General features: G+C 37.3%; 2 protein-coding genes and 1 pseudogene across 2 annotated transcripts; 2 read left to right on the top strand and 1 right to left on the bottom strand.

Annotated features, from left to right (window-relative positions):
* Window positions 1-1074: 1074 nt before the first annotated feature.
* LOC112864362 (eukaryotic translation initiation factor 2-alpha kinase 1 pseudogene) lies at window positions 1075-2343 on the top strand (annotated as a pseudogene).
* Window positions 2344-3575: 1232 nt separating this feature from the next.
* On the bottom strand, window positions 3576-23518 carry DR1 (down-regulator of transcription 1). The gene is made up of 3 exons (XM_025912211.2): window positions 22582-23518; window positions 13886-14049; window positions 3576-5619 (listed from the first exon to the last, which is right to left on the bottom strand). Exons 1-3 carry the CDS (start codon window positions 22799-22801, stop codon window positions 5473-5475), a joined length of 531 nt encoding a protein of 176 aa, XP_025767996.1. The 5' UTR covers window positions 22802-23518; the 3' UTR covers window positions 3576-5472.
* Window positions 23033-24684, top strand: LOC147578173 (uncharacterized). The gene has a single exon (XM_086717581.1). The coding sequence runs from the start codon at window positions 23033-23035 to the stop codon at window positions 23858-23860; it is 828 nt and encodes a 275-aa protein (XP_086573707.1). The 3' UTR covers window positions 23861-24684.
* Window positions 24685-27611: the final 2927 nt, after the last annotated feature.

Raw genomic sequence — 27611 nt, 5'->3', positions numbered from 1 at the left:
GTGGCGTAGTGCTGGGGTGGGGAGGGGCAGCAGGAGGGATGTTTGGAATCTGATATTCCAGCAGAACCCCAGGTGTTAAAATGACCCTACAACAGCTGATTTTGCCTTTTGCAGTTGCAAACCAAATTACTGCTTGTTTCTTCACTGGAACACTTGAGCCATGTTCATGAATCCACTTCATTCAAGACAGGTGTTTAAATTGCTTTGTCAGACCTTTATCAAAATGGCACTGCTGTCTTCTTTCACTTGTAGTGATAAGTTTAGCTCACCAAGACTACATCAGAACAGAGTGACTGCTTTTTTTTTTTTTGGTAAGATTTTATTTTTAAGTAATCTCTACACCCAACATGGGGCTTGAACTCACAGCCTCAAGATCAAGAGTCATGTGCTTTACCTACTGAGGCAGCCAGGCGCCCATAGCTATTGCTCATTTAATGAGGTCAGCTAAAGAAAGAATTCCTCAGGATCCCTGTGAGGATATTTCTGATATCCAGATCAGATCAAGAGAAGTAGCTTGGACGAACAAACCTCACATTACTTAAATGATTTAGAACAGTTTGCCCCCTTAGGAAAAGGTGGATATGGAAGAGTATACAAGTTCAGGAATAAATCAGATGGTCAGAATTTTGCAATCAAAATATGCTGAATAAGGGTGCAACTAAACAGATTACATAAAGGTACTATGAGAAGTGAAGGCGTTGTAGGCCATCATACTGCTTGGATAGTAGATGCTCATGTGGCCCAAATGCAAGATAGAATCTCTATTCAGTTGCCATCTCTGGAAGTGATCTCTAACCAGGAGGACAACAGAGATCAACATGATGTCAAAAATGATTAAAGTAATAGCTCATCCAGGGGCCCCTCGGTGACTCAGTCGGTTAGGCGTCCATCTGCAGCTCATGTCATAATCTCGCTGTCCTTGAGTTTGAGCTCCACGCTGGTCTCTGCCTGGACAGCTCCAAGCTTGGAGCCTGCCTCGGATTCTGTGTCTCTGTCTCTCTCTGCCCCTCTCCCACTCACACTCTGTCTCTTTCTCTCTCAAAAATAAATAAACATTAAAAAAAAAAATCATCCATTATCCTTGCCAAATTCACCCCAGAAAAAGAAAACTCCTTAGGAGAAGCTGGCACTGAAAATCAGACTAATAGACTGATGAACTACATCACCAATTTAGTCACAAAAGATGCCGTTGAATTGGAATCATTTTATTCGAAGAGCTGACTTGTCTTCCAGATTGCTGAACATCAGCTGCCACTTATGCATGATTACAACTTAGAAGAGAATTTCACATCCATCGAGGAATCTTCTGAAGAAAACTTAAAACTTGATGGGGCAGGTATCACCTGATGCAGTGTCACCTGATGTTGCACATTCAGATCCACCTGTGTGAACTCTCTTTGTAGGACCGGATAACTGAGTGAAACAGGCAGGGCCAGAATACATGGGCGAATGTACACACATCCTTATGTTAAGGCCAGTGTTGCAATAAAAATCTTTTCAAGAATTGGTGGAAAGTGTATTTTACATTCATAACATAACAGACACCTGAAGTCCAGAAATATTTTTCTTCATGGCCCTGATCAGCAAGTAAAAATAGAAGACTCTGGTCTGGCCTATACAGACATCATTCAGAACATGGACTGGATCAGGGCACCTAGGTGGCTCAGTCAGTTGGGTATCTGACTTCCACTCAGGTCATGATCTCATGGTTTGTGGGTTCGAGCCCCACGTCGGGCTCTGTGCTGACAGCTAAGAGCCTGTAGCCTGCTTCGGATTCTGTGTCTCCCTCTCTCTCTGTCCCTCCCCTGCTCTCGTGCACTCTCTCAAAAATAAAACACACATTAAAAAATTAAAAAACAAACAAACAAAAAACCATGGACTGGATCAAGAGAAAGGGCAACAGAATACCAACATATACTTCCAGGGTGGGTACTTGTCTGTATGTACACTTAACCTGAAGAGTTGGAAGGATTTGAGCGTGACACCAAATTAGATATGTATAGCTTGGGTGTGATCCTACTAGAACTCTTTCAGCCGTTTGGAACATAAATAGAACAAGTACAAGTTTTAATAGGTTTAAGAAGTGGTCAGTTACTTGAGTCCCTCAGTAAAAGGTATCCCACAAAGCCAAGTGGATCTAGCACTTAATCAGAAAGAATGCATCTCAGAGACCATCTGCTCTGTTCAGCTGCTATAAAGCGAAATTTTCCAAACTGTTGGAAATGTTAATCTCACCCTACAGATGAAGATACTAGAACAAGAAAAATTGAAGAACTAAAGAGGCAGCTAAGCCTCCTTTCTCAGGACAAAGGGGTTAAAGATGAGGGTGTGCCTGTCTACTAGCGTTAATTAGGCTCTATAAATGTGAAAGTGGTCTTAAACTCTTTAGGCTAGTCAACTGGAATGTAAATTTTCAATCTTCATTAGTGTGCAATACTTTTATTTAGTAAGCCTGTATAAGACATTAAAATTTAATTTAAGGGGCGCCTGGGTGGCACAGTCGGTTAAGCGTCTGACTTCAGCCAGGTCACGATCTCGCAGTCCGTGAGTTCGAGCCCCGCGTCAGGCTCTGGGCTGATGGCTCAGAGCCTGGAGCCTGTTTCCGATTCTGTGTCTCCCTCTCTCTCTGCCCCTCCCCTGTTCATGCTCTGTCTCTCTCTGTCCCAAAAATAAATAAACGTTGAAAAAAAAAATTTTTTTTTTTAAATAAAAAAAAAAATTTAATTTAAAAAAGATTGTATTTACATAAAATAAAAGGCAAAACTAATCAATAGTTTTAGAAAACAGAATAGTAGTTACTTCCAGGGAAGATGACAATGTTAAAATAGGGGCAAAAGGGGGTTCTGGGGTGTTTACACTGCTGTGTCCTGACCTGAAGGCCAGTGATATGAGTATGTTTAATTTGTGAAAACATATGCATGGTATATGCAGTTTTAAAAACTGGTACCTTTTCGGGGCACCTGGGTGGCTCAGTTGGTTAAGCATCCAACTGTCGATTTTGGCTCAGATCATGATCTCAGGGTTATGAGATCGAGCCCTGCGGTAGACTCTGCGCTGGGTGTGGAGTCTGCTTAAGATTCTGTCTCTCTTCCTTTCCCTCTCTCCACCCACTTGCACACTCTCTAAAAAAATAAAAATAAAAATAATTGGTATCTTTTCAATGTTATTTTTTCAATGTTATCTTTTCAATGTTGCTGAAAAAGATAGATAAGGAAGTGGGGAAGATATTTACTAAACAGTAACTTTATTTCTCAAGAACCCTAAAAATTTGTTTCTCTCTCTACAAGATTTAAAAAATCTCAACAATGGACATTATAATGGCTTTTAAATGCTAAAAAGTAAACTAAAAGTAAAACATTGCTTAATTAGCTTTGTTATGCCTGGATCCTAGGACTGCCATTACAAAAGTACAAGTAAAACCACATTTTCTGAAATAACAATAAACAAAGGAGAAAGTCAGGTATTAAATACTAAATGATCAAAATGTTGGGCCTAAGATTCTCGAAACTACTAAAAATGTTAGTAATAGCAATCTCCTGCTGTTAATCTGTGTAGATTATTAAATATAAAAACAATTTATAAAACACATCAGATTTTATTGCTTGAAGAATACAGCATATGAAATCACAAGAATGTCAAAATGAAAAGTCACTAGGCTTCAAACATATAATACATTATCAGATGCAGTAAAATATTAATTAACCTGAACTCTGCATCAGGAAAAAAAAAGTGGAAAAATATCTAAGTTGTTTACTTAAGAAACAGATATACTTAAAATAGAAAGAATAAGGATGTTACAGTACAAATTAGAAAAGCCAACACTTATTAACTTATTATTTCTTAGACTAGACTACCTTTGGTACTTAAACTTTTAAAAAAACAACCCCTTCTATCTTGTCCAAAGCACTTCATAGATACAATATCAACTTCAACTTAAAACATTCAGCAAAATTAACCTTTTCATGGCATGGGGGAAGTGTATTTAATAAACGTATGCTAATATTTCACTTTTTCTAAAACTGCAAAAGAAGACCTTTAAGAAATGTAATACTTATATACTTTACTTATTTAGCTCTCCAATTAAAACTGAATCCCAGCAACCACAATTTATCCTTGGACTTGGTGAATATACAAATTTAAATGATTTGGCAACTGACATAGGAATTTAGATTATACTATCTTAAAGTGGCTTTTCCATTCTGTTTCCAAAGTACAAACAATATGCCATTTCTTCAATACACTGGATTCCTATAAAAATCACTACCATACTTTATTTAGTGGAACCAAATTAAAGCTTCTCCCTTTTAATGAGTAGGTTGAAACTATTTATGTTTCATATAGGGCTGATCAGTTATGACACACTTTCTTAAACAAAATAAAACCAATCATTTTTAAAGCTATCACTCAATTATGATGGAGATAATGATGCCATTTCAAAAGGAAGCACTGGACACTCTAGGCCATCTAGTCAAGAAAATGTAAAAGTAATGCTAAAAACAAACAATAAGTAAACTATAACTATCAGTTAAATTACAAAAAAATCCCTCTTTTATAGTAAGCATGCTTATTAACTTTCATTTCTTTCCCCCAGCAAAGGTTTCATATTCATGAATCTCCATTAAACCAATGGAACCTAAGCAATTGTTTCACAAGTTCCAATAAAGATGGATGGACTAAGCAAGTAATACTATTAACAATTATTGGAGTGAAATAGTAAGAATCGTGACAGTCCTCAAAATTGGGCAGTCTTTGAAATGTAATAGCATAGCTCAAGATGAATTATGCCATAATAAAACTGTAGTTTTTACCTCTACATAAAACAAAAACAAAATCAAAAACATAACCCACCGAATTCATAGAACTACTATTGAACATACTCCTTCCTAAGTGTTTGGATGTCATTTTGAGATTTTTTTAAACAAGCATATTTATCTGAGCATATATATTTATTGCCTATATATATATACACTCATTTTAAAAGACAAAAAATTCAGATACTACAAAACTGAACTCTTTGTTTTTTCACCATCCTGATCTAACATCTACTGCATTACACAACACCCTCCCCCCAATAATTTAAAATTCCCAATTTTTAGTCTAGTTAAAAGGGCAGAGGAAATGCAAATGCAGATTTAGAGTTTCTGTATAAATTTCACTGTATTTTTATAAACTTGACGTTTTCTGTAACACTGTTTATTGATCAAATAAAGGACTCACTGCTATCTAAAATTTCATAAACACCATTAAAAATTCAAAATTGATATTATACTGAATCTTAAATTTTCAATAGTTCAAAGAGACAGTTTTTACATGAATAGCACACAATAGATGAAACTTAACAGCAGACATCCCTAGAATACCAATGGCAAGTCCACCAAGATGCATACAAAATTACAGATAAGCATTTCTTTCACTGTTTTCTTGTGCAGGGAAAAACATTTATAGAGGAAATAGAAACTCAGCTGGTAAATTTCAGATATCATCATCATCTTCTTCATCCTGAGAAGATCCAGCCTGGTTAGATGCGCTGGCTGTGGCAGCAGCAAGCTGTGCTTGTTGGGCAGCCTGCTGCATTTGAAGCCATTCCTGCTGGGCCAATTCTGCTTGTTGCTGTCTAGCCTAAACACCAAAAACATAAAAACAAGTAATAATTTTTTTAAAACTCACAACATACACACTTTGGTTAAGTATAGATTAAGCCAATTACAGACTTAGTTATTACCAAATTTGGATACTTTCCAACCACTAAATAACTGTTATACATCTGGAAAACATGAACTCTATAAGGAAATACAGTTAGACAACTGCTTCTCTATCAACTAAGGACAGTTTCCAAAACTTGGTTCTCTTATAGACAGTCCTTTTATGCCACACAATTTTATGACCTTTGGTTCAACTGAAATTGAAAAAGCTGGTACAAAAATCATAATATTCTCTCTTTGGTTCCTTTCCCAGTTTCTCTCTTCCTTTTTCTTTCTTTTTTTTTTTAAACATTTATCCTTTCTTTCTTTCTTTCTTTCTTTCTTTCTTTCTTTCTTTCTTTCTTTCTTTTTCTTTCTTTTCTTCCTTCCTTCCTTCCTTCCTTCCTTCCTTCCTTCCTTCCTTCCTTCCTTCCTTCCTTCCTTCCTTTCTTAGCATTTATTCATTTTTGAAAGGCAGAGAGAGAGCACGAATACGGGAGGGGGAGAGAGAGAGGGAGACACAAAAAACAGAAGTAGGCTCCAGGCTCCAAGCTGTCAGCAGAGTCCAACATGGGGCCACAAGATCATGACCTGAGCCGAACTTGGCCACTTAACCGACTGAGCCACCCAGGCACCCCTACATTTATTCACTTTTGAAAGACAGAGAGATAGAGCGTGAACAGGGGAGGGGCAGAGAGAGAGAGGGAGACACAGAATCTGAAGCAGGCTCCACGTTCAGAGCTGTCAGCACAGAGCCTGACACAGGACTCTAACCCATGAACCACGAGATCATGACCAAACTGAAGTCAGATGCTTAACCAACTGAGCCACCCAGGAGCCCATCTCTCTACCTTTTTTTCACTTGATTCTTTTGTCCTCTCAACTTAAAATTTAGATGCAAACATTTTTTTAATGTTTTTTTTTTAATGTTTATTATTTATTCTTGAGAGAATTAGAGAAACAGAACACAAGTGGGCGAGGGGCAGAGAGAGGGAGACACAGAATCTGAAGCAGGCTCCAGGCTCTTTGCTGTCAGCACAGAGCCTGATGCAGGGCTCAAATTCGTGAACCACGAGACCTGACCTGAGCCGAAGTCGGATGATCAAGCGACTGAGCCACCCAGGCACCCCAGATGTAAACATTTTTCAATCTAAAAATTATTTCTATGATTTAAAAGTTGTCTAGTATAATACCCCTAACTCTTAAGAAAAAGTACTATACATGAGTATAATAGCTATTTTGATGTTTGAGTTTCTATCACAGTTCCCTACCCTATACATACATTTCTCCTCTGTCCCTCTCCCCTAAATAAACACACATGGGTACACACACACACACACACACACACACACACACACACACACACACACCCTTCCCATATACCCACTAGAGAAAAGGCACTTATCCAGGACTGAATTTAAGTGAGATAGTTAAAATCCATTCATTTGATATATCCTCTCTAAAAACCATCACAGAATTTTAGAAACCAAGATACGCACATAAACGTTACAAGCAATGTTGCAACAGCTAAAGGTCTTTCCCAATTTAATTCATTAGCAGAAAAACCACATCAAGAAGGAAAAAAATCAATCTGTTCTTGAAAAGATCATATAAATTCCATTGGAATCTACCAAAACAATGCTGTTTCCCTTTCTGCCTTTTCTCAGAATTGTCCTTTAAGCCTGACTCACACTCACCACGCCACCCTCCTTTATGCATAGCCAATTCCTAGTTATCTATTAAAACAGAAATTAGTCTTTCTTGGCCATCTAGATCATACTGTGCACTTTGTTTCATATGCCAAAATTCTCTATGCATTCCCATACCTATTTACTTTGTTCTCAAATTATCTGAGTATGTATCTTTTTTCCCACTAGACTTGAGAATAGAGACTATTTTCATACTTCTTGTTACATTCCCAACACACAGTCCTCCAGTATTTTCTGAAAGCATGTTTTGTGGGAAACAGTAATGCTCAGTATAACTCTAACATTAAGATTTTACCACGTACATTCCTAACTTTTCTTAATAATCTCTCTTGAATTTATTATCCAATCATTTCTAGAAGAAAATTCTAATCAGGTCATTATTATACTTAAAAAAAAAAAATCATCTGTTACCCAATTAAGTCCAATTTCTCAACCTAGAGTTCAAGGTCCTCCAAATTACTGCCTGCCCCAACCTATCTCCCAATTGTAATACATACTTGGTACTCCAAAAAAACCCTAAAACTTAAAATGCTTCCCCAATACACCATACCCTCACATTTTCACTACCTTAACTCATGCTGATAGTCATTCTATTTGAAATTTCCTAATTTTCACCTACTGAAGTTCTACTCTTCAAGTCAAACTGAAGTATCATTTTCTCCATTTTTCTCCTAAGTCCTAACTGTATCATTCAGGACCTAATCAGGAGATAGAAGTCACATTAGTTAGGGGAATAGAAAGAATGCAATATAAAGGATTGTTAACCAAGTATAAAGTTGGTAACCAGGTCATTGAAAAGGCATGAAAAGAACACTTAGATATTACACAACTGGTAACTACCAAAAGCAGCCACCAATCCTAAAACTGAGGGAATAAAGGAAGAGGCTGGAATTTTTAAAACTTAATTTTTAAGAAGCTTAAAAGAACAATCCATGGAACTGAAACTCAGACCTCTGAAGAACTGGCATAGATTGGCTGGTAAAAGCATCTCTGAGCTTGATAGAGGGCCCAAGGTTTGAGACTCACACCCTGGAGGAAAATGATGAATGTTTATGCTGGTTCTGTAAAGAAACTATACGCTGGATTCCGTTCCTGCCACAGGAAAAAAAAAATTGATGCAGCCAGAGTAAAGATGCATTGGTAGGTTGTTCAAAGGAACCTAAAGCTAATAGGAAGTAAAAGAAAGGAGCCCAAGTGCTGCCTTCCTCCTCTAGCCTGGCAATCTCCCTCCAGAACCCCCTACTGGAAGCAGAGTCCAATGAAGTCCAATAGAAAAGCAGAAATGTGGTTTATAGAGTACTAGGCTTGATCACAAATCAAAGCACAGAAAGGTGGGTTTCAGGCTAAGAAAATTGTTTAGTTACTGGTGCATGCGTTTTTTTTTTTCTTTTGAAAACTTTATTTCAACACAACTATGCTTACAAAAATATTTATTTTTTTCCTAGTATTGTATTCTATTATTTCATTTCACTTGATCAAATCTCCCCAATTAACATATTTATAAGTAACATCTCCTTGTGATTTTGATTTGCAAAAATACATTTATATTGGTTAACAGAATGCAATATAAGTTTAACTTATCCTACTCAACTTGGACCAAAACTTACTATATGGTTTAAGCTTTAAAAAAAAAAGAAAGGATATGCAATATAATTTTTTTTTTCATCTACCACAAATGTATATAAGAGATGCTACTTCAGTAAGCACAACAAGAAACCTTGAGAAACTAACCCTTGGTAGGTCTCAAACCCACACATACTGTGCTATAAACCATTTATGAAACTGGTACAACAAAATACTGTATATCTCAATGCCAGTTTAAGTTCAATAACTAATGGGTGTCGGAAAGAGTGTAGAAGGCCTATGTACACATGTGAAAATGTAAAAGCTATCTAATTTAGTTAGTATTGCATGTAGATCGATCATGAATCTATGCAAACCAAGATTCCAATAATCTCTTAAATCTGAATTAACACTATCAGCTTAGGTCATCTGCTGAGGTCAACAAGTAAACTGCATACAAGCTGTTTTTCTGAGTTATGCAAAAAAGAAAATTAAGTTTCTTCCTCAACTTTTCAGTCCAGAACTGATATTATACTACAGGTAAGGTATTCCAATGTCAACATTCATAAGGTAACATGTGATGAGATCTGCTTGGGTTTAAATTTGTATTAGCACTCACATGCGAAATAATTGGCACACTCTTACACTGCCAAAATCTAATGTAATGTCTCTGTACTTGGGAACTCTTTATATTTTCCTCATGAAAGTAGTTAGCCTCATATTACAGTTGTCAGTGTACCTATATCATACCTCTCCTAAAAGACAAAAACTTTTTTTGTTTAGGAAATCAGAAACCAGATATTCTAATAACTAATTGCATCTATTTTTACTTAAAAAGTATGAAAAATAGTTATTTTAACACACAGGCATATTTACCTTTACGGCAGGAATACCCAGAGTGTAAAAAAGACTAAGAATGCTTCATGAAAAACATTTTAAGAATTCGTAAGAAAATTGTAGGGCAAACCAAATATGTGAATTTAATAAACTTAAGAATACTTACTCTGTGACTTAATCAATCATATACAGGTATAATTTCGTGGCACAGGAAAAAAAAAACTCAGTTTCAAGTCTCTACACAGATTTTATTGCAAAAGCTGCTTGATCTCATAGTTTATTCAGTAATCTACAAAGACATGTACAGGTTACAATTAAAATTTAACTGACTTTTGGGGCGCCTGGGTGGCTCAGTCAGTTAAGCATCCGACTTCAGCTCAGGTCATGATCTCATGTTTCGTGAGTTCGAGCCCCACGTCGTGCTCTGTGCTGACAACTCAGAGCCTGGAGCCTGCTTCGGATTCTGTGTCTCCCTCTCTCTCTGCCCCTCCCCTGCACATGCTCTGTCTCTCTGTCTCTCAAAAATAAATAAAAGATTTAAAAAAAAATTTAACTGACTTTTAAGTACCCATATTAGCAAACATATTTCTCTGTCTAGACATAAAAACATTCCTGTGCCTTTAAAGTCTATGTTGATTGATAAATTTTATTTTCATAAATTAAAATTTTTAGCAGTACTTTCTCTATTTTTCTCTCTTGCCTCTTACCCAACCTACCTCAAGTATTTTTCTTTTAAAATGGGAGTGTGAAAGACAGTAAGTGTATACTTCCTAATTAATTTCTTCTTTTGGAGATTTTCATTATGTTTTAGACTCTCCTCCCCACCCAAATACTAAAATAACTCATTTGTAATTTACAGTTAATCTTAACTTCAATATATTAATGGTTCCCCCTTTCCACATTTTGTTGCTAGCAGTTGAAAGACTGCTTCAAATGAAGATGCTATTGTGTTAGTATTTAAAATAAAGTCTAAAAGATGAAAGGAAATCAAACTGATAAAAAAGCTGTTATATTTACTTACCATATTTAGGACTTAAGTGCTTTGTGCTTTAAGGAAGAAGTACTAGACAGGTGCTATAATTTTACCTCTCTCTTGATGTTCCTCACAAGAGCAAAGAAATATTAAGGGATCCTCACCCATAGATGAAGGCAAGAATGAAGGAAGATAAGGAAGAGGAAATAACAAATGACAAGGATAGAAAGGTAAAGACAGATTTGGTGGGCAATTATTTCTTTCATTCTTCTTTTTGCCCTGGAGAGGATAAAGCCATCATGTTCCACTTAAAAGTTCTAAAATAAGTGTAAGTGGACAAAATGGTGGCTAGAACATTAACATAGTAATGTAGAAACAGCACATGTCTAGGGGTCAGGAGACTTGAGTCTGAATTTAGACTCCAACACTTCCTAACTATATGAACTTAACCTGTTTTATTTAACTCATTCCTTCCCAGTAAACTAAGTTCCATCATAATAAGAACCATGTCTCTTTCGTATACTATTATAAGCCTAGCATTTAGCACTATATCTGATAAGTAGTGAGGACTTCAGTAAACATCTGTAGAACAAATGAAATGAATGATCTCACGCAAGTTTCTTTCTCCATCTGAGTCTGTTTCTTAACGTGTAAATGAGTATAATAAAATTCACATTTATTTATTTATATTTATAAAAACTGCAAAGTATGTAAAGTAATAGAGCATCTTTTTCCTTTTATCAAATATCTAATTTGGCACTCTCTAGGTGATCTGCAATAGCAGAGAGTTAATAAATAATAGCCACTAATGTTTTTTTAATCATCAGTCTTTGTTATCTCATATTCATATGGATTATAAAGTGTTTACTTGTATTCACACCTGTTTCAAAAGCTTTTAGTACCTCCTTAGTACCGATCTTGTAGGTTGTTGTAAGGATTTAAAAAAATACAGGTAAATTATTTGGCAACATGATTAACACATGATTAGAACTCAATAAATGTTAGTAAACTTTTATTTTTATTAGTTTGAATGGTATTCTGATGTCTAGTGCTTGATAACACTTAAAATTCAAATGCTTTTTGATTCAAACTTATGACTACTTAAGTTATTATGACTACAAAGAGATCAGGTATAGGGCTAGCCTGAAAGAGATTACCAAAAGTGATACTTCCCAGTTCTAATGGTAACTACAGTAACTGGTAGGAAATCTCACCTCTTCAACCCAAAACTGCCTTACAATCTAATTTGAAATGAGAGGCCAAAACTTAGAGTAGTAAGAACTTCATCTTCTCCTTTTTTTATTTTAAAGAGAGGAATATTAGTACTAATCCTTCACAGACTGGGAATTAGAGTTTTAATAAGAAAGGGAGGAAAGGAGGGAGGGAGGAAGGAAAGAGGGAAGGAATTTTTTAAGACTAGTATGTTTGTTTTAAAGGTACATTAAAAACCTAATTTAACTATAAAATAGATGTTTATTAAATTTTCCTTATATACCACTCATTATAAAATTTGATATAGTATTTTCTCACCAGCCCATCATTTTAAATCTTAAGAATGTTTAAGTATACTTTTCATGCTTTTAACTGGTCGTTCTGTCTGGACAAAAAAATAAAAAACTCAAAGTAAAATCAGTAGTTATTTTGGAGTTGTTCTCCTTGGAAAACCAATTGTTGCTGGAGCACCTGGGTCGCTCAGTTGGTTAAGCGTTCAACTTCAGCTCAGGTCATGATCTCATGGTCGGTGGGTTCGACCCCTACACTGGGCTCTATGCTGACAGCTGAGAGCCTGGTGTCTCCTTCAGATTCCATGCCCCCCTCTCTCTTTGCCCCTCCCCTGCTTGTACTCTGTCTCCTTCTCTCTCTCAAAAATAAACATTAAAAAAATTAAAAAAGGGGCGCCTGGGTGGCTCAGTTGGTTGAGTGTCCGACTTCGGCTCAGGTCATGATCTCACGGTTCAAGTTCGAACCCCACATCTGTGCTGACAGCTCAGAAGCTGCAGCCTGCTTCAGTGTCTGTGTCTTCCGCCCTCTCTTCTCCACTCATGCTCTCTCTCTCTCTCTCTCTCTCTCAAAAATAAATAAACATTAAAAAAATTTTTTTTAATTTTTTTTCTTAATGTTTATTTTTGAGAGAGAGAGAGAGAGAGAGAGAGAGAGAAACAGAGCATGAGTGGGGGAAGGGCAGAGAAAGAGGAAGACACAAAATCCGAAGCAGATTCCAGGCTCTGAGCTGTCAGCACAAAGCCTGATGCAGGGCTCGAACTCACAGACCATGAGATCATGACCTGAGCCGAAGTCGGGCATTCAACCAACTGAGCCAACCAGGCGCCCCAAACATTAAAAAAAAATTAATAAAAAAAGAAAACAGGTTGCTGCAAATATTTACTTTAAAAAAAGTTTTTTTTAACGTTTACTTTTGAGACAGCGTGCACCAGAGTGGGGGAGGGGCAGAGAGAGAGAGAGAGAGAGAGAGAGAGAGAGAGAGAGACAGAGGATCTGAAGCGGGCTCTAAGCTGACAGCAGAGAGCCAGAAGCGTGGCTGGAACTCACAAACCATGAGATCATGACCTGAGCTGAAGTTGGGACGCCTGACTCACTAAGCCACTGAAGCACCCTGTTTAAAAAAAAAAAAATTTTTTTTTTTTTTAAATTTTTTTTTTTTCAACGTTTATTTATTTTTGGGACAGAGAGAGACAGAGCATGAATGGGGGAGGGGCAGAGAGAGAGGGAGACACAGAATCGGAAACAGGCTCCAGGCTCTGAGCCATCAGCCCAGAGCCCGACGCGGGGCTCGAACTCACGGACCGCAAGATCGTGACCTGGCTGAAGTCGGACGCTTAACCGACTGCGCCACCCAGGCGCCCCAAAAAAAAAAAATAAATAAATAAATAAAAATTTTTTTAATGAGCAAATATTTATTTTTTTATGAAGCAAATAACTGGCCAAACAGAGTCAAACTGGTTAGATTTAAACATCAGACTCTATGATCAAACAACCAGCCACAGAAAGAAAATCCTCTGTATATATATATTGATTTAAGAAATGATTTCAGAAACCAGTATGATTTCTGTTAGCAAACAGGGCAGTATTCAGATGAAAACAATTTATAATGCATTACTTACTTTTGCAAATAATTCTTGCTGCTGTCTCAATAACTCTTCTTCAGGAATGCCAAGGTTTTCCAAACGAGAACTGGCCTTTCTTCTTTTTAATGCTACAGTCTTGCATTCTTGTAAGACTTCTTTTACTTCACTGATGTAAGAGCCAAAGCCCAAACTTTCTAGTGCTAGGGAAATGAAAACATGAAAAAGTGATAAAACTTAGTCTTTCCCCCCATTTATGGAAGATTAAGCTTTTGTGATTTTTGGGGGGTTTTTTTTGGAGGGGAGGGGATTTCTGTCTTCTAATAATTTTACCTATTTTATAGTTGCACAGCAATTATTTGAATGGCTAAATCAAAATATTGTATCAACTTTCTTATTATATTACAAATTAGATAAAACTTGAGGAACATTTAACAGCACAGGCATTTACTTTTCTGATTAATTTTTAAAAACCAAAGCATTTCCTGTGAGAGGAAAAAAACAAAGTCCAATGTAAGAACATGTGCTTTAATAAGAAAACATTTTTCCTATACCACTCACAGTAAATCAAACATCATTACCTCAGTCACTTTCTAGAAGAATATCAAAAAAACAAGTATTTGGAGTCTACTTGTTAATAACATATTTTGTGCCATTTGGCTTAGAAAAAGTAGGTTGGTAACATATGTTCTAAGTTTCAGTAGGATGGGATAAAAGAATGGATAAGTTCTTTTGTACAATATACCAAACAGGAGACTATTTTTAGCAAAGGTACTCCAACTGCCGAGTTTAAGAAATATGGGTGGAAATAACTTATGAAATTCAGCATTTATATTCAGCCAACAAGTTTCCCTTGAAAATAAAACTTAACAGGAAGCACTATAAAAACATTTCAACTGATGTGGCAGAAAACTGGGATAAAGACAGACTATAAGGTTAGAAGTATTAACAATTTTCCCTCCCTTTATTTTTTCACATTTAGAAAGAAAATTTTATAGTAATGCACCTTCTAAATGCCTTCTATAATCAAGACAAAGCATAAAGTTTTCTTTTGGCTCACAGTAATTAAAATTGTATTTTATAGTTTTCTATATATTGCCAGTGCCCCAAAGGCATTTTTGTTTTCTGACCCAATGACGAAATATAGATGGTGAAAAATATAGTTGATGAATTTAACTTAGTGTATCAGTTCTTGCAGTTTTTCAACAATTATGATGAACCAGACTGCCCTCAGCAAAGTTGCCCCGAATTCCAACTACAGGGATTTGCTCTTCAAGGAGAATACCAAATACACCTTTACAAATACGCATTCCCTCCCGTATAAGCTGTGGTTTTTAAGGACATTTTGAAATGATTTATGACTTTAATTACTTCAAATATTAAGCTGTTTTGCATCAACCTTCTTTAGAAATAATCTCATGCCAAAAAGCAGAGTACTATTACTTGAATTTTAATTATACTAACTTACTGCCTCTGCTCCCCAAAAAACTTCAGTAATTCATTACTCTGAGTTCTGAATATCAAAATAACTACCACATAATTCTTGGCCTAAAAAGTTGGAGATATAGTGGAAAATTAAGTGAAGATTAAGCAGCCTACATTTTTTACTTGAATTGACAGACTGATAATTTGGTGTCAATGCTAGAAGCCAAAGTTTTTCTTTTTTTTCTCTTTTTTTTTTTTAAATGTTTATTTACTTATTTTGAGAGAGTGTGAGTGAGAAGGAGCAGGGGCAGGGCAGAGAAAGAGAGAAAGAATCCCAAGCAGGCTCCACACTGTCAGAGCAGAGCCCAACACAGGGCTCAATCTCACGAACCTTGAGACCATGGCCTGAGCCTAAATCAAGAGTTGGATGCTTAAGTGACTGAGCCACCCAGGCAGCCCAATTTCTTCTCTTTTTTAAAGGCATATAGTAGTATATTTTCAATAATATTGGCTGGAGACAATACCAAAAGAAACCAAGAGAATGGCTTGTGGTTTCCTCCCAACATTCTGAAGAAAGTCTTATTTCCTTAGCGTATACCACATTTCTCTAGGATCTAGCCCTACTACATTTCCAGCTTTATTTCTGCCATTAAATCCCTACATATGCTAAATCTAACTGCTCAATGTTTCCCAACAGACATCAGTTTCCCACATTCATACTGATGGTAATGCATTCAAGGCTCAAATCAAACTCCATCTTTAAGTAAACTTGCCTGATGCTCATAGACAGAAGTAATCTCCCCCTTATAAAATCAGATAGACATCTTCGAATTTGAAATTTGGTTGTCAATATATTCATATAACCTTGGATACACTGCTTCATATCTCTAAGCTTCAGTTTTCCTTCTCTGAGAATAGCATTTCATAGTATCTTCCTAAAACATATGCAGTATGGCGGTTAAGCCTGCAGGCCCTACAGCTGCCAGAGACTGATCCCAGCTCTGCTTCAAATGAACTGTGTGAGCCTAGATAAGTTCCTTCACCTCTGTGCCACTAAAGCAAGAATAACAGTACCTGTATCTCATCAGATCAGGTTACTGTGAAGAATAAATGAATTAATATAAACAAAGAGCTTAGAACAGAGGCTGGCCCACAGAATAAGCAAAATATTCACGATATTATTTTTAGGACTATAGGGATCAACAAGTGATCTGCAGCATTTAACACCATGTCTAGCACATAAGATTCCCATAACCACTTGGACTATGTATTATTCATCTTTATTTTTTCCCTTACATTTAAAAGAGCACCCTAATAAGTGTACAGGACATAAATAAATGTGCAGCTATGCATTATCACACTAAATTCAAGTTGAATGAATATATTTATAATATAAAATATTAAATTTATAAAATTAATCAACACCATGCAGACAATTCTTCAAATTATCATCAATTACTAGACTCAACATCAAAAAAATCCAATCCAAACTATTTTTAACCATGGAGAGTTTGAGTTAAAAATTTAAAAAACTCACTTTTAAAACCATCTAAGGTTGAGAACACCGCTTTAAAAAAATTTGCAAGTGAATCCAAGGTTAATATTTAATATTATTCAAAGAGCTGCCATATACAAATTTGTACTCTCAATTAAATGGTTCAACAGGAAGAGCCATAAATTTTAATTTCTAAAACTGCACTGACTTTAATCCAAATTTTAAATACACTATGGTTACCAGGAATAAGTAGATAATAGTCTTTTCTAAACAAGGAGATATTTTACACCATTTGTTACCATATAGGAATAATCATTTCCATTTTACACAGAGAGTATCTTAAAGGATAAGGGAAATGACTCTTAAGCAGGGCCATCATTGCGGGTTTGCAGGTTATTCAGTGCACAACAGGACCATATCTAAGGAAGGCCATTCATACTGTAAACATAGATCTGTATGTTTATTACGGCACTTTTCTGGCAGATGGTAGTAAAGGTTTTTAGGGAAGAAGTGCCTTTTTCTAGTTTGTATAAAGAGACTTAATGGACTGTTAGGGCCCTGGCTCTATCAAGGATCTCAGAGTAAAATCCAGAAAAGAAAAAAATAAAGAAAAATTTTTGCTGGTAAAACACATACATCACTTGCTCCTCAGATGCCTGTCTGCTCCCCTCTGCCATGTACTTTAAAACTATACCCAGAAAAGTGCATGGTATATTAGGGGAAAAAAATATTTGCCACATTTTTCAATTTTAAAGACAGATGTTTAGGCCCCCGTGTGGCTCAGTTGGTTAAGCATCTGACTCTTGATTTCACGAGCTCAGGTCATGATCTCAACAGTACGGTTCATGGTTTTGTGGGTTCGAGCCCTGTGTTGGGCTCGGTGCTGATACGGGGAGTTGGCAGGGGATTCTCTCTCTGCCCCCCCCCCCAATAAACTTTTTTTAAAATGACGAATGTTAAAAAACTTAAAAAAAAAAAAAACTTAAAAAAAAAAAAGGTGAAAACTTCCATCCAGCAACAATACAGGCTTATCTTATTTTACAAAAGTAATGCAATCCTATAAAATTGTTATAACAAGAATTTATGTGAATTACTTCATATTCAAATGTGTAATACAGGTTTTTCGTTAAAATATTAAAATATGTAAAATAGCATTCTCAAATTTGTTTTCTTTTGTTTATATGTTAAAGGAAGTGTGGGGGGGGGGTGGTAGTTCACTTAAAATGCATTAAAAGGATGATATAGGCCAAAGTGACTTCTTGGCTCATTAGCCAGGCAAAGGTTTCTGAAGACCCTTAATTATGTCCTCTATGGATTACTACCCCTGGGAATCTGGGACAATAATGAGAGACTGAGGGCAGAGCAGGAACCAAATATATTCAATCGTTATACCCTTACCATTATCTAACACCATGCCAGGTACCTAGTAGTGTTCAAAATTGTTGGGTAGCAGAAGAAAAATAAAAACAAGATATGTCAGTTTTAAGTTAAATAATAAAATCCTAACTTGAAAAAAACTTGATTATGTGATAATACCAACTCCATATACATAATGTGTCCCTTTGGAAAAAATACCAGTATGCATGATTATTTAGATAATACAATATCATTTTCATTCTCATTATTATTATAACTCTGCAATCACTCAGATCCTCTGATTTAAAAACTACTTCACATCCACTTTCTAAAATAGACTGTGGTTTATTTAGGCTTTAGAGCAAAGCTACTCAAACTGTGGTCCATGGACTTGTGCCAGAACTGCTTATAATGGTCTGTGATGAGTTAAGTATGGAAATCAAAGAAAGCATTTAGGAACCTTCACAGCAAAACTTTAACTACATGGGGTGATGGATGTGTTAACTAACCATATTGTGGTATCATTTCACAATATATACACATATCAAATCATTATGCTGTATACCTTAACCTTACACAATGTTATATCAATTATAACTCAATAAAGCTGGAGGAAAAAAAAAAGAACCTTCAAAGCAATTTGACAAGAGTAATTTTAAGTTTATTGAATCTAACAACAAAAATTGAAATTTTATGTATTTTTCAATTTTGTTTTTCTAGTGATCCATTTTTATTGTATTTCACAAAAGTACCAGTGTGAGAGGGACTAGATTTTTTTTAATTCCTTCAACAGAGATAGCCTGGAGCAACTCCATTGCTGAAGAAGCAAATCCTCAGAGACTTTTTCAGTTACTAACTATGGTTATAAATGTGGGGGGGAAATGTGGCAGAAGATTAAAAATTCAAAAAAATAATCACTTAAAATATCTTTATTTATACTTCAGCTTTACAATGGCATTATGCTGTAAGGTTAAACATAACAGACTTCAAGCTTTACATTTTAATCAGTAACATTACGCATTTTAAAAATTACTATTTAGGGGCACCTGGGTGGCTCAGTGGGTTGGGCATCTGACTTTGGCTCAGGTCATGATCCTGCAGTCCGTGGGATCAAGCCTTGCTTTGGGCTCTGTGCTGACAGCTCAGAGCCTGAAGCCTGCTTCAGATTCTGTGTCTCCGTCTCTTTCTGCCCTTCCACTGCACGTGCTCTTTCTCTCTCTCTATCAAAAATGAATAAACATCTTAGGGGTGTCTAAGGTGGCTCAGTGGGTTAAGCATCTGACTCTTCATTTAGGCTCACGTTATTATCTCGCAGTTCGTGAGATGGAGCCCTGCATCAGGCTCTGCAGCACAGAGCCTGCTTGGGATTCTCTCTCTCCTTTCCCTCTACCCCTCCCATGAGCTCTCTTTCTCTCAAAATAAATAAACATTTTTTTTAAAGCGTGCCTAAGAAAATCTAACTTCTAAAAATATAAAATTATTTATTGCAGCATATCATGTAAGATTCTCAACCCTGACTGATTCTCAGTAATTGCAAGTAATACCTGAAACAATTAAGTATTATTTATACATAAATGAGGAAACCTTTAACAGATTTGCCTAAGGCCAAAGACTTTCCAGTGTAGAACTTGCAGTTCTTAACTCTCAATGTCAGTTCTTTACATAATACAACAGAACATGTTAAAACTTATTTAAGAGTATGGGTTCACAAAAACCAGCAATGACATGAAAGGAACACCTTTTATAGCTTAGAACCCCTTTATTTGTGCATCTGTGATCTTCAATACCAAGTCCCCTTTTTAAATTCAAAAAAAGCAAAACATTTCATAATTTTTTCAAAGTTTAACTATTTCAAAGATTTACTAATAAAGTTATGTCAACTTTAATAACTTCCATTTTACAGAACAGCCTCAAATGCTTAATTTGCTCTGACAATGTAAAGCAAAGTAGCAAGTGAACAAATGACATGTCCTGAAGCAAAATCTAGTTCATTAAACTTATTAAACTAAAAAATTGGAACTTCAAATGTGAGATTCATATGACTTTAAATGTACATTATTCCACTTGCATATATCCTATATACCAAAATAATAAATGCTTACAGAAAAGCATAAAAAAGTCCTATTTACCATGATTTAGCAAGCTTTCCAGGGTTAATCTGTAAAGATACATTTTAAACACCTAAAAAAAAATACACACCTTAGAGGATTTCTTTTAAAAAAGAAAGTAACCACTCAAGACAAAAATTCTTTAAAATGGCTAAACAATATGAAATTAATATGAGATTATAAATGTATAAGATGTATTCCCCTAACTGGAGGAATTTGGGGCAAAAATGGTAGGTTCTTATCCACTTAACAACAACGTTACCCAAAGAAAGGGTAAATTTGTAAGACTGTAACAGGGCAGTGGATGATTTTTTTAAAAATAATCAATCATCCTCAGTACACAAAGGAAAACGCTTTCACTGGAACTTTTGGACTCACACCTTAAATTTAGCATATTCCAAAGTTGAGCTATTTAGCATACTGCTTGCTACAGCTGCACTTTTATTCCATCATGTCAATCAGAAATCTAAATATATCTTAGAAAAGAATAAACTACCCAAGAAGACAGATTGTAATGTGTTATTAGACTTTTGGAACAATCCTCACTCCTGTGTTGTAAACAAATGTTTAGGCAGATCCTTTAGAAAGCTTTTGAAATTTTCATTAGAAAGGCAATGTGGATAAAACATTCTTTTTCTTTTTTATGAGTTGTAAAAGGAAACTATAGCTGTGTTGGATAATCTCATGGAAGACTTAAAACATGTACATACAATATAAAAATAAAACACAAGAGGAAAAATAGAGAACTTGACTTTCACTGTACCTACCAGAGTATTCACACACCACACAAGTTAAAAAAACAAACAAACAAACAAACAAAAACAACCTAGCTTTAAAATCAAATACGGTTTTTCCCAGGGATTTTTTTTCTCTTCATGGACTGAAATAGAAATGGCAGAGTACATTAAAATCTACCTTCCATCTATCATTAAGGGCCAAAAATGAATCATCTAATCCTTTTGTCAATACTGACAATAAAATATTGGATATGGTGAATATGAGATGTGTTCTCTACTTCAGAGTAACAGGGACATCACCTTTGCAAAGTTAAGTTATGAAAAATAAAATGGTAGACACCTGCCTGCCTACTAAAATGATTAAAATTCATCACGATTTTTTGACTTCAAAAGCAATCAAGAAATTGTTAGAATTTTAATTATTATAAAAGGCAAGTTATCACCTCAAATTGAATGCAACTTTTTCTTAAGAGTATACGTAAGTGCTCCAAAACATTATGTCTCCCTATGCCTGAAACAAACCATCAGAATGTGGTCCCCCAAACCCCTACTACTGGACTAAACCCTTTCCAAGATGGGAAACTGTCCAAACTTTCAGAAATGCTCAATAAAAGCTTAAGTGTATGCATCTAAATGGGAATTGCAACAGGAAAGGACAGGGAAATGTTCCATGAAAAAAAATCTCTTACAAACTTTCAATCCAAGCTTTAAAAATTTATCTCCATAAAGCAAAGCAAGCTACATAAAAGAAAAACTGAGAAAGAGAGGAAAAAGAAAGGAGGGGAAGAAAGGATAATCATCCACCCTTTTCTTCCAGAATACAACTGGAGAGTTTTGTTAACTTGATGAACAGTAGGACCACTAAACTATTTTAATTTTTATTATTGTTTTTTGTTTTCTTTTGTTTTGTTTTTTAAGTAAAACGGACACCCTACGTGGGGCTCAAACTCAAAACTCTGGGATCAAGAGCTGCATGCTCCACCAACTGAGCCAGCCACGGGCCCCTCACTGAACCACTCTTAAAGCTGAAAACACACTCTTCATTCAACATCACCAAACTTTACAACGTTAAACGCGTTTACATTAAGAATTCTTTCACTCATGCGTTCAGAAAATTCATCTTTTCCTCTACATCCGTGAAAAGGTCGGGGCGGGGGGGAAGGGGTGCTGTCTCCACTCATACTTGGAAGATCCTGTCTGAAAATTCATTTTCCAAGGGAGAACTTTGGGTTCCTTTCTCAGTTGTCACGTCTGAGGTTCCACGTTAGGAAGACAAATGCTCAGTTGTCATGTCTAGGTTCAACGGCAGGCAGGCAAAATTCTTGTTGCTTCCGCTTACCTGGCTGTAAACAGACGACGACTGCTACTTTATCTTTGGAGGACGTTAGGCTGACCTAAACGCTGGCAATCCTTACTTGTACTCGCCGGATGAAAAGCACCACAAGAATACTACACAGCGAGTTGAAGGCACCGGCTACCCCCATGCCCGCGTGGCTTTTTCGTCTACTCGTAATTATCAGGGGAGAGGAATGAAGGCTTTGACATGAACGGGTCACGCGACTGGCAGGCTGCCCCTCACCCTCATTCAAACAAAACCCCACACACACCACTTACCTTGTATGACATGCTCGGGTGAGATGGTCTTCTTTTCTGATTTGTTGCAAATCTCATTGGCTTCAGAAGATATAAGGTGAATGAATTCAGTGCAGCAGTTCACCACCAGCTCCCGGGCATCGTTGGCCACCCGGACGTTGGGGAGAGTCTCTTTGATCATCTTATTGATAGCAGCTCTAGGTATAGTGAGATCATCATCATTGCCAGATGAGGAAGCCATCGTATCTCCCTCTCGCGCGCGCCCCGACTTTTAAAAACTCCCCAGCTCTGGTCCACTATTCCGCGAAGATTTTTCAAAGGCTGCCCTCAAAGTGGGATCCCAGGAGCGCGAAGAGGGTGCAGAAAACGAGGGGTGGGGGGTGGGGAGGGGCTGGTTCGTGAGGGTGGGGTACACCCGTGTGTGTGAGAGATTTAGGGCGAGATTGGGAGGGAGGTCGGGGGGCTGAAGATAATGGGGACAGCACGGCCCACGTCGGAGAGGAGAAAGCAAAGGTGGTCCGGAAATTTGAGCACTGGGGAACCACCTTCGTGTCTCCTCAGAGGAGCGGGCGCTGTCGCCCAACCGGTCCCCAACCGCGCCGGAGGAGAGGCAAGATCCGGGGGCACTGGCCTCGCCGCGGTACCAGGCGGACACCCAGCGGGCTTGGCTCTAAAGAGCCGGAGCCCCAGCTGCCGCTGCCGCCAGCAGCCGCTGCCGGCGCCTCTGCCAAACCATCCTTCAGACACCCGCGCCGCCGCCTCACAACATGTCGGCCGCGGCCGCTGCTGGAACCGTGGCGACCGCCTGGGAACGAATACGGACAGAGCCGGGCACAAGGGGAACGACAGTAGCAGCCGCCGTGGCCGTTTAGCCCGAACGCAGATCGTGGAAGTCGAAGCCGCGGCAACGGTGGTCCCTCCAGAGGCCAAGGAAGAAGGTTTGCTGGAAGCCTCTCCCGATACCCTTTGCGCTACCGGAAGCCTCGCCCCCCCGTCCCCCCTCCCTCCCTCGCAGACTGACTTCCGGGTGTGGCTGCTGCCCTTCCCCCACCCGCGCCGGCGGGAACGGTCCTCGTCGCCAGCAGCTTCCGCCTGCCGTCGTCTCGGCACGCGCCTCGGAATCCCGCCCCTTCACTGGGACAGTAGCCCGGCGAGCGCGCGCGCGTCGTGGTACCGGAGCTGTGGCGCAGGCTTGGGTTGGGGCGAGGGTGGGTCGCTTCTACCATCTCTCAACCAGCTGAGGCCTCAAAACCTTCTCCCAGCCTTCCCTGAGGACAAAGGAGCACTGGCTATCTTATAAGAATTCTCTTTGCTGTTCTTTAAGGAGCCCAAAGTGGGAATGAAAAAAAGAGGCTTGGGTTCTATAATGAGATATGAGGAAAGCAGAACGTCATGGGCCTGTGTACATCGTCCAGAGGAAAAGCTTTTGATGATGTCTAATAGATGTTGTTCGGATCAAAGCTCTTTATGATCCTTTACCCATTTTCTTGTTTTTTTGGGAAATGAAACGTTCAGAGAAGTGGCTTGCTAATAGCTAAACCAGAAACTAGAAGTAAAATCCACAGTAGTGGAAATTGAGTATAGTGTGCAGTGAGCCACGTTGAGAGATTCCAATTTAGCCATTTTTAACGGTGTATTGCACGTTGGCTTCTGGAGAGGGCAGAGAAAAGTACGTTGATGTATCTTTACGCAACTCTCGTTTTTGCTTGTCTCCAGGATGACTTGTAGTATCAATGCACGTCAAGTTCTTCACAAAATGTGTCATACTTGTCATTTGCAAGAAGAGCCCATGTTATAAATAGTGGGGTGTTGCAATTTCTAAAAAGTAAAAGATCCCATTTAAATCACTTTTGGCACTTCAGTCATATACACTGTTCTTGATACATTGGACGGCAACTGGTTTGTTTGAAATGTTTCCTTATAACGTTTTATTTCAGGGGCTTCTGGGTGGTTCAGCCGGTTAAGCGTCCCACTCTTGATTTGGGTCAGGTCAGGATCTCATGGTCCTGAGGTCGGTCCCCACGTCAGGCCTGCAGATTACTGAAGTTTGTCATTCTACCCCTTCCCTGCTCACTCTCTCTTAAAAACAAGAAAAAAAAAAAACCCAAAACCAAACAAACAAAAAAAAACCCTTGCCTTAAAAAAAAAAAAAAAAAAAAACCCTAAAATTTTATTTCAGTTTAAGACCCTAGATATGGCACCTGGGGATTTTATTTAACTATTTTTCATTTAGCATTTTTTCCAGTACATTTGTGGGTTCTTTAATTTGTAAAGTATAGATGCTCGTTTTTCAGTGCTAAGTTTAGTCAAAACAATTTCTTTGGTAAAACAATGTTTTTAAATTTTTTCAAAATAGGAATGTGAAACTCTTGGCTCACATGTTGGCTCTTTATGAAGTGTTTTGTATATCAGTTGACTGTTGGTTAAAAGAGTTATATTGTCTAAATTTATCTTGTCCTTACCAAGATTATTAGTCTGAAAAAGCTAGCTAGCAAAAATGTCCCCAGAGTTACCACATTGTCATTGACCCAAATCTTGGTGTTTCTGAAAAAAAAAAAAAAAATGCTAATGTGAATGGTTTTTTATACATTTATGCTATACAGACTTCTAGGCAAATGATACTAGATCTGTAGAGCACACATGTGAAGTTGTTATTCCAGTAATGGTTTATCACTGCAGGGTTCTATGGTGGCATAAGCATGAAATGTATAGTAAAGAGACCCAGGTTACAGTCCCAGTTTTTTGTTACTTTAGACAGGTCAGTCTCTGAACCTCATTTCCTCAACCAGAAATGGAAATATTATATAACTTACAGGATTCAAAGTCAAATGAGACTGTATATTAAAAGCACTTTTCACATGATGAATTAATATAGATGTTAGTATTCATTATTATAATCTTTATCAGGTCCGGGGAATCTTCAACCAACAATAAACCATACATAATACAGCTGGAGAGAAAATTTAATTAAATATAAATAGTGTGAGGGGTGTCTGGGTGGCTCAGTTGGTTAAGCACCTGACTTTTGATTTCATCTCAGGTCACGATCCATGGTTCATGAATTCTAGCCCCACATTGGGCTCCACACTGACAGTGCAGAGCCTGCTTAGGATTCTCTCTCTCTCTCTCTCTCTCTCTCTCTCTCTCTCTCTCTCTGCCCCTTCACCCCCACCCCTCATAAATAAATTTAAATACATATAGTGTGAGATTTTATGAAATATGCTAACCTGTATCCTATATTTAAATTTTTATTTATAATACAGTATATCTCTGGTGTAAGTAGGCTTTTGAAAACAAGGATAACATCTCCATAATAAGCTTAAGAGTTTTAGAGAGAGTGCATATATATGAAACATTATTTTTTTCATGGTATCCCAAGATTCATGATATTAAAAAAACAATATAGGGGTGCCTGGGTGGCTCAGTCGGTTAAGCATCCAACTTCGGCTCAGGTCATGATCTCACAGTTTGTGAGTTCGAGCCCCGCATCAGCCTCTGTGCTATCAGTTCAGAGCCTGCAGTTTGCTTCGGATTCTGTGTCTCCCTCTTTCTCTGCCTCTCTCTCTCTCTGTCTCTCTCTTTCTCTCAAAAAGTGACTAAATGTTAAAAAATAAATAAAATATTAAAAAAACAATATAGCTATTATAATAAGGTAGGCTAACGCTATAGTGGTTAAGATAACTTCTTAAAATGTGTGAATTCATAGCTGCCCAAGTTTTCAGCTAAAATTACTGGCAAAAATCTATAGCATTTGTAATTTGATGCTTAACATTGAAAAAAGCAAATAACACTCTTCATTATGTTCATTTGTCACTGTTAACACACCAATTGCTAATTCATGATAATACAAATTTAAAAAATAACTAACATCTAGGATACACATCTTACTTAGCACTGTGCTAAGTGCTTTTACCTGTATTTAACCTAAGCACTCTTACCTGTATTATCTCATTTAATCTTCAGAGCATTTTTTATTTGATAGATACTGTTTTAATCTACATTTTTCAGATAAGGAAAGTGAAGCTTGGAGAAGATAGATTACTTTCCTGAAGTCCTGTGTAGCAGTTAAGATAGGCAAGATTATGTTGCAAGAACAAGTAACTCCCAAATCTCAAAAGGTTTATTTCTTGCTTACGTTATGTGTTCATCATGGGTCAGCAAAAGGATTGAACACATAGTAATCACTCCAGAATCCTCTGGAGCTGTTAGGAAGAAGTAATAGCAGAGTCTTGAAATATAGGCTTTTGACAGGTGGAGAGAAAGGGAAGAAGTATGTGTATTCAAAATAACAGGGTTGTAGAAGCAGAAATTGTTCTAGAACCATTGAAGAGATCGCTTTCATTGAATTAAAGCGTTTGTGTTCTACACTAGTGAGAGAGAAGTGAGACAGCCAAATACATAAGGCAGCAGAAGTTATGAAGTAAGAAGAGCAAGAGAAGCAAGAAGAGTTTAGAGCCTCAAATACTCATGTCAGAGAGCCCAACAAACTAAATGGCTTGTTAGAGTGTTGGTGTATTCTGCTTTCGAAATAGACAGGAGGCTTCTGTGAAACAGTTTCCTGTGCTTCTTTATTTTCTTTATATCTTCATAATCCTTTTTTTTTTTCCTACTCAACTTCTAAAACTCCTATGTTTTTGTTCTACTCAATTTGAAAAAGCCCAACTCATTCAAGGACTTTGGTTTCAGATCTGGGTTTGGTCCCCACTTTGCCACTTAATTAACTGTAACTTGTGCAGGGTATTTAAACTGTGTTTTGATTTTTCTCATCTATAGAATAAGAATGCACAGGGGGTTTTAAATATCAAATGACATAATGTATGCAAAGTCTTTAGCCCAGAACTGCAGTGCTCTCTCGCTGGTAAATGGTGGCAGTTGTTAAAAAATAATCATCATTAGGGGCGCCTGGTTAGCTCAGTTGGTTAAGCATCTTGATCTCAACCCAGGTCTCGATCGCAGGGTCGTGTGTTCAAGCCCTGTGTTGAACCCTGCGCTGGGTGTGAAGCCTACTTAAAAAAAAAAAAAAAAAAAATCATTACAACTGAAAGAATGGA

Source organism: Puma concolor, chromosome C1, assembly GCF_028749965.1.
Source record: "Puma concolor isolate L17-30 chromosome C1, mPumCon1.1.hap2, whole genome shotgun sequence".
NCBI lineage: Eukaryota > Metazoa > Chordata > Mammalia > Carnivora > Felidae > Puma > Puma concolor.
The sequence above is the reverse complement of the archived record's forward strand: the minus strand, read 5'-3'. Positions and strand labels throughout refer to the sequence as shown.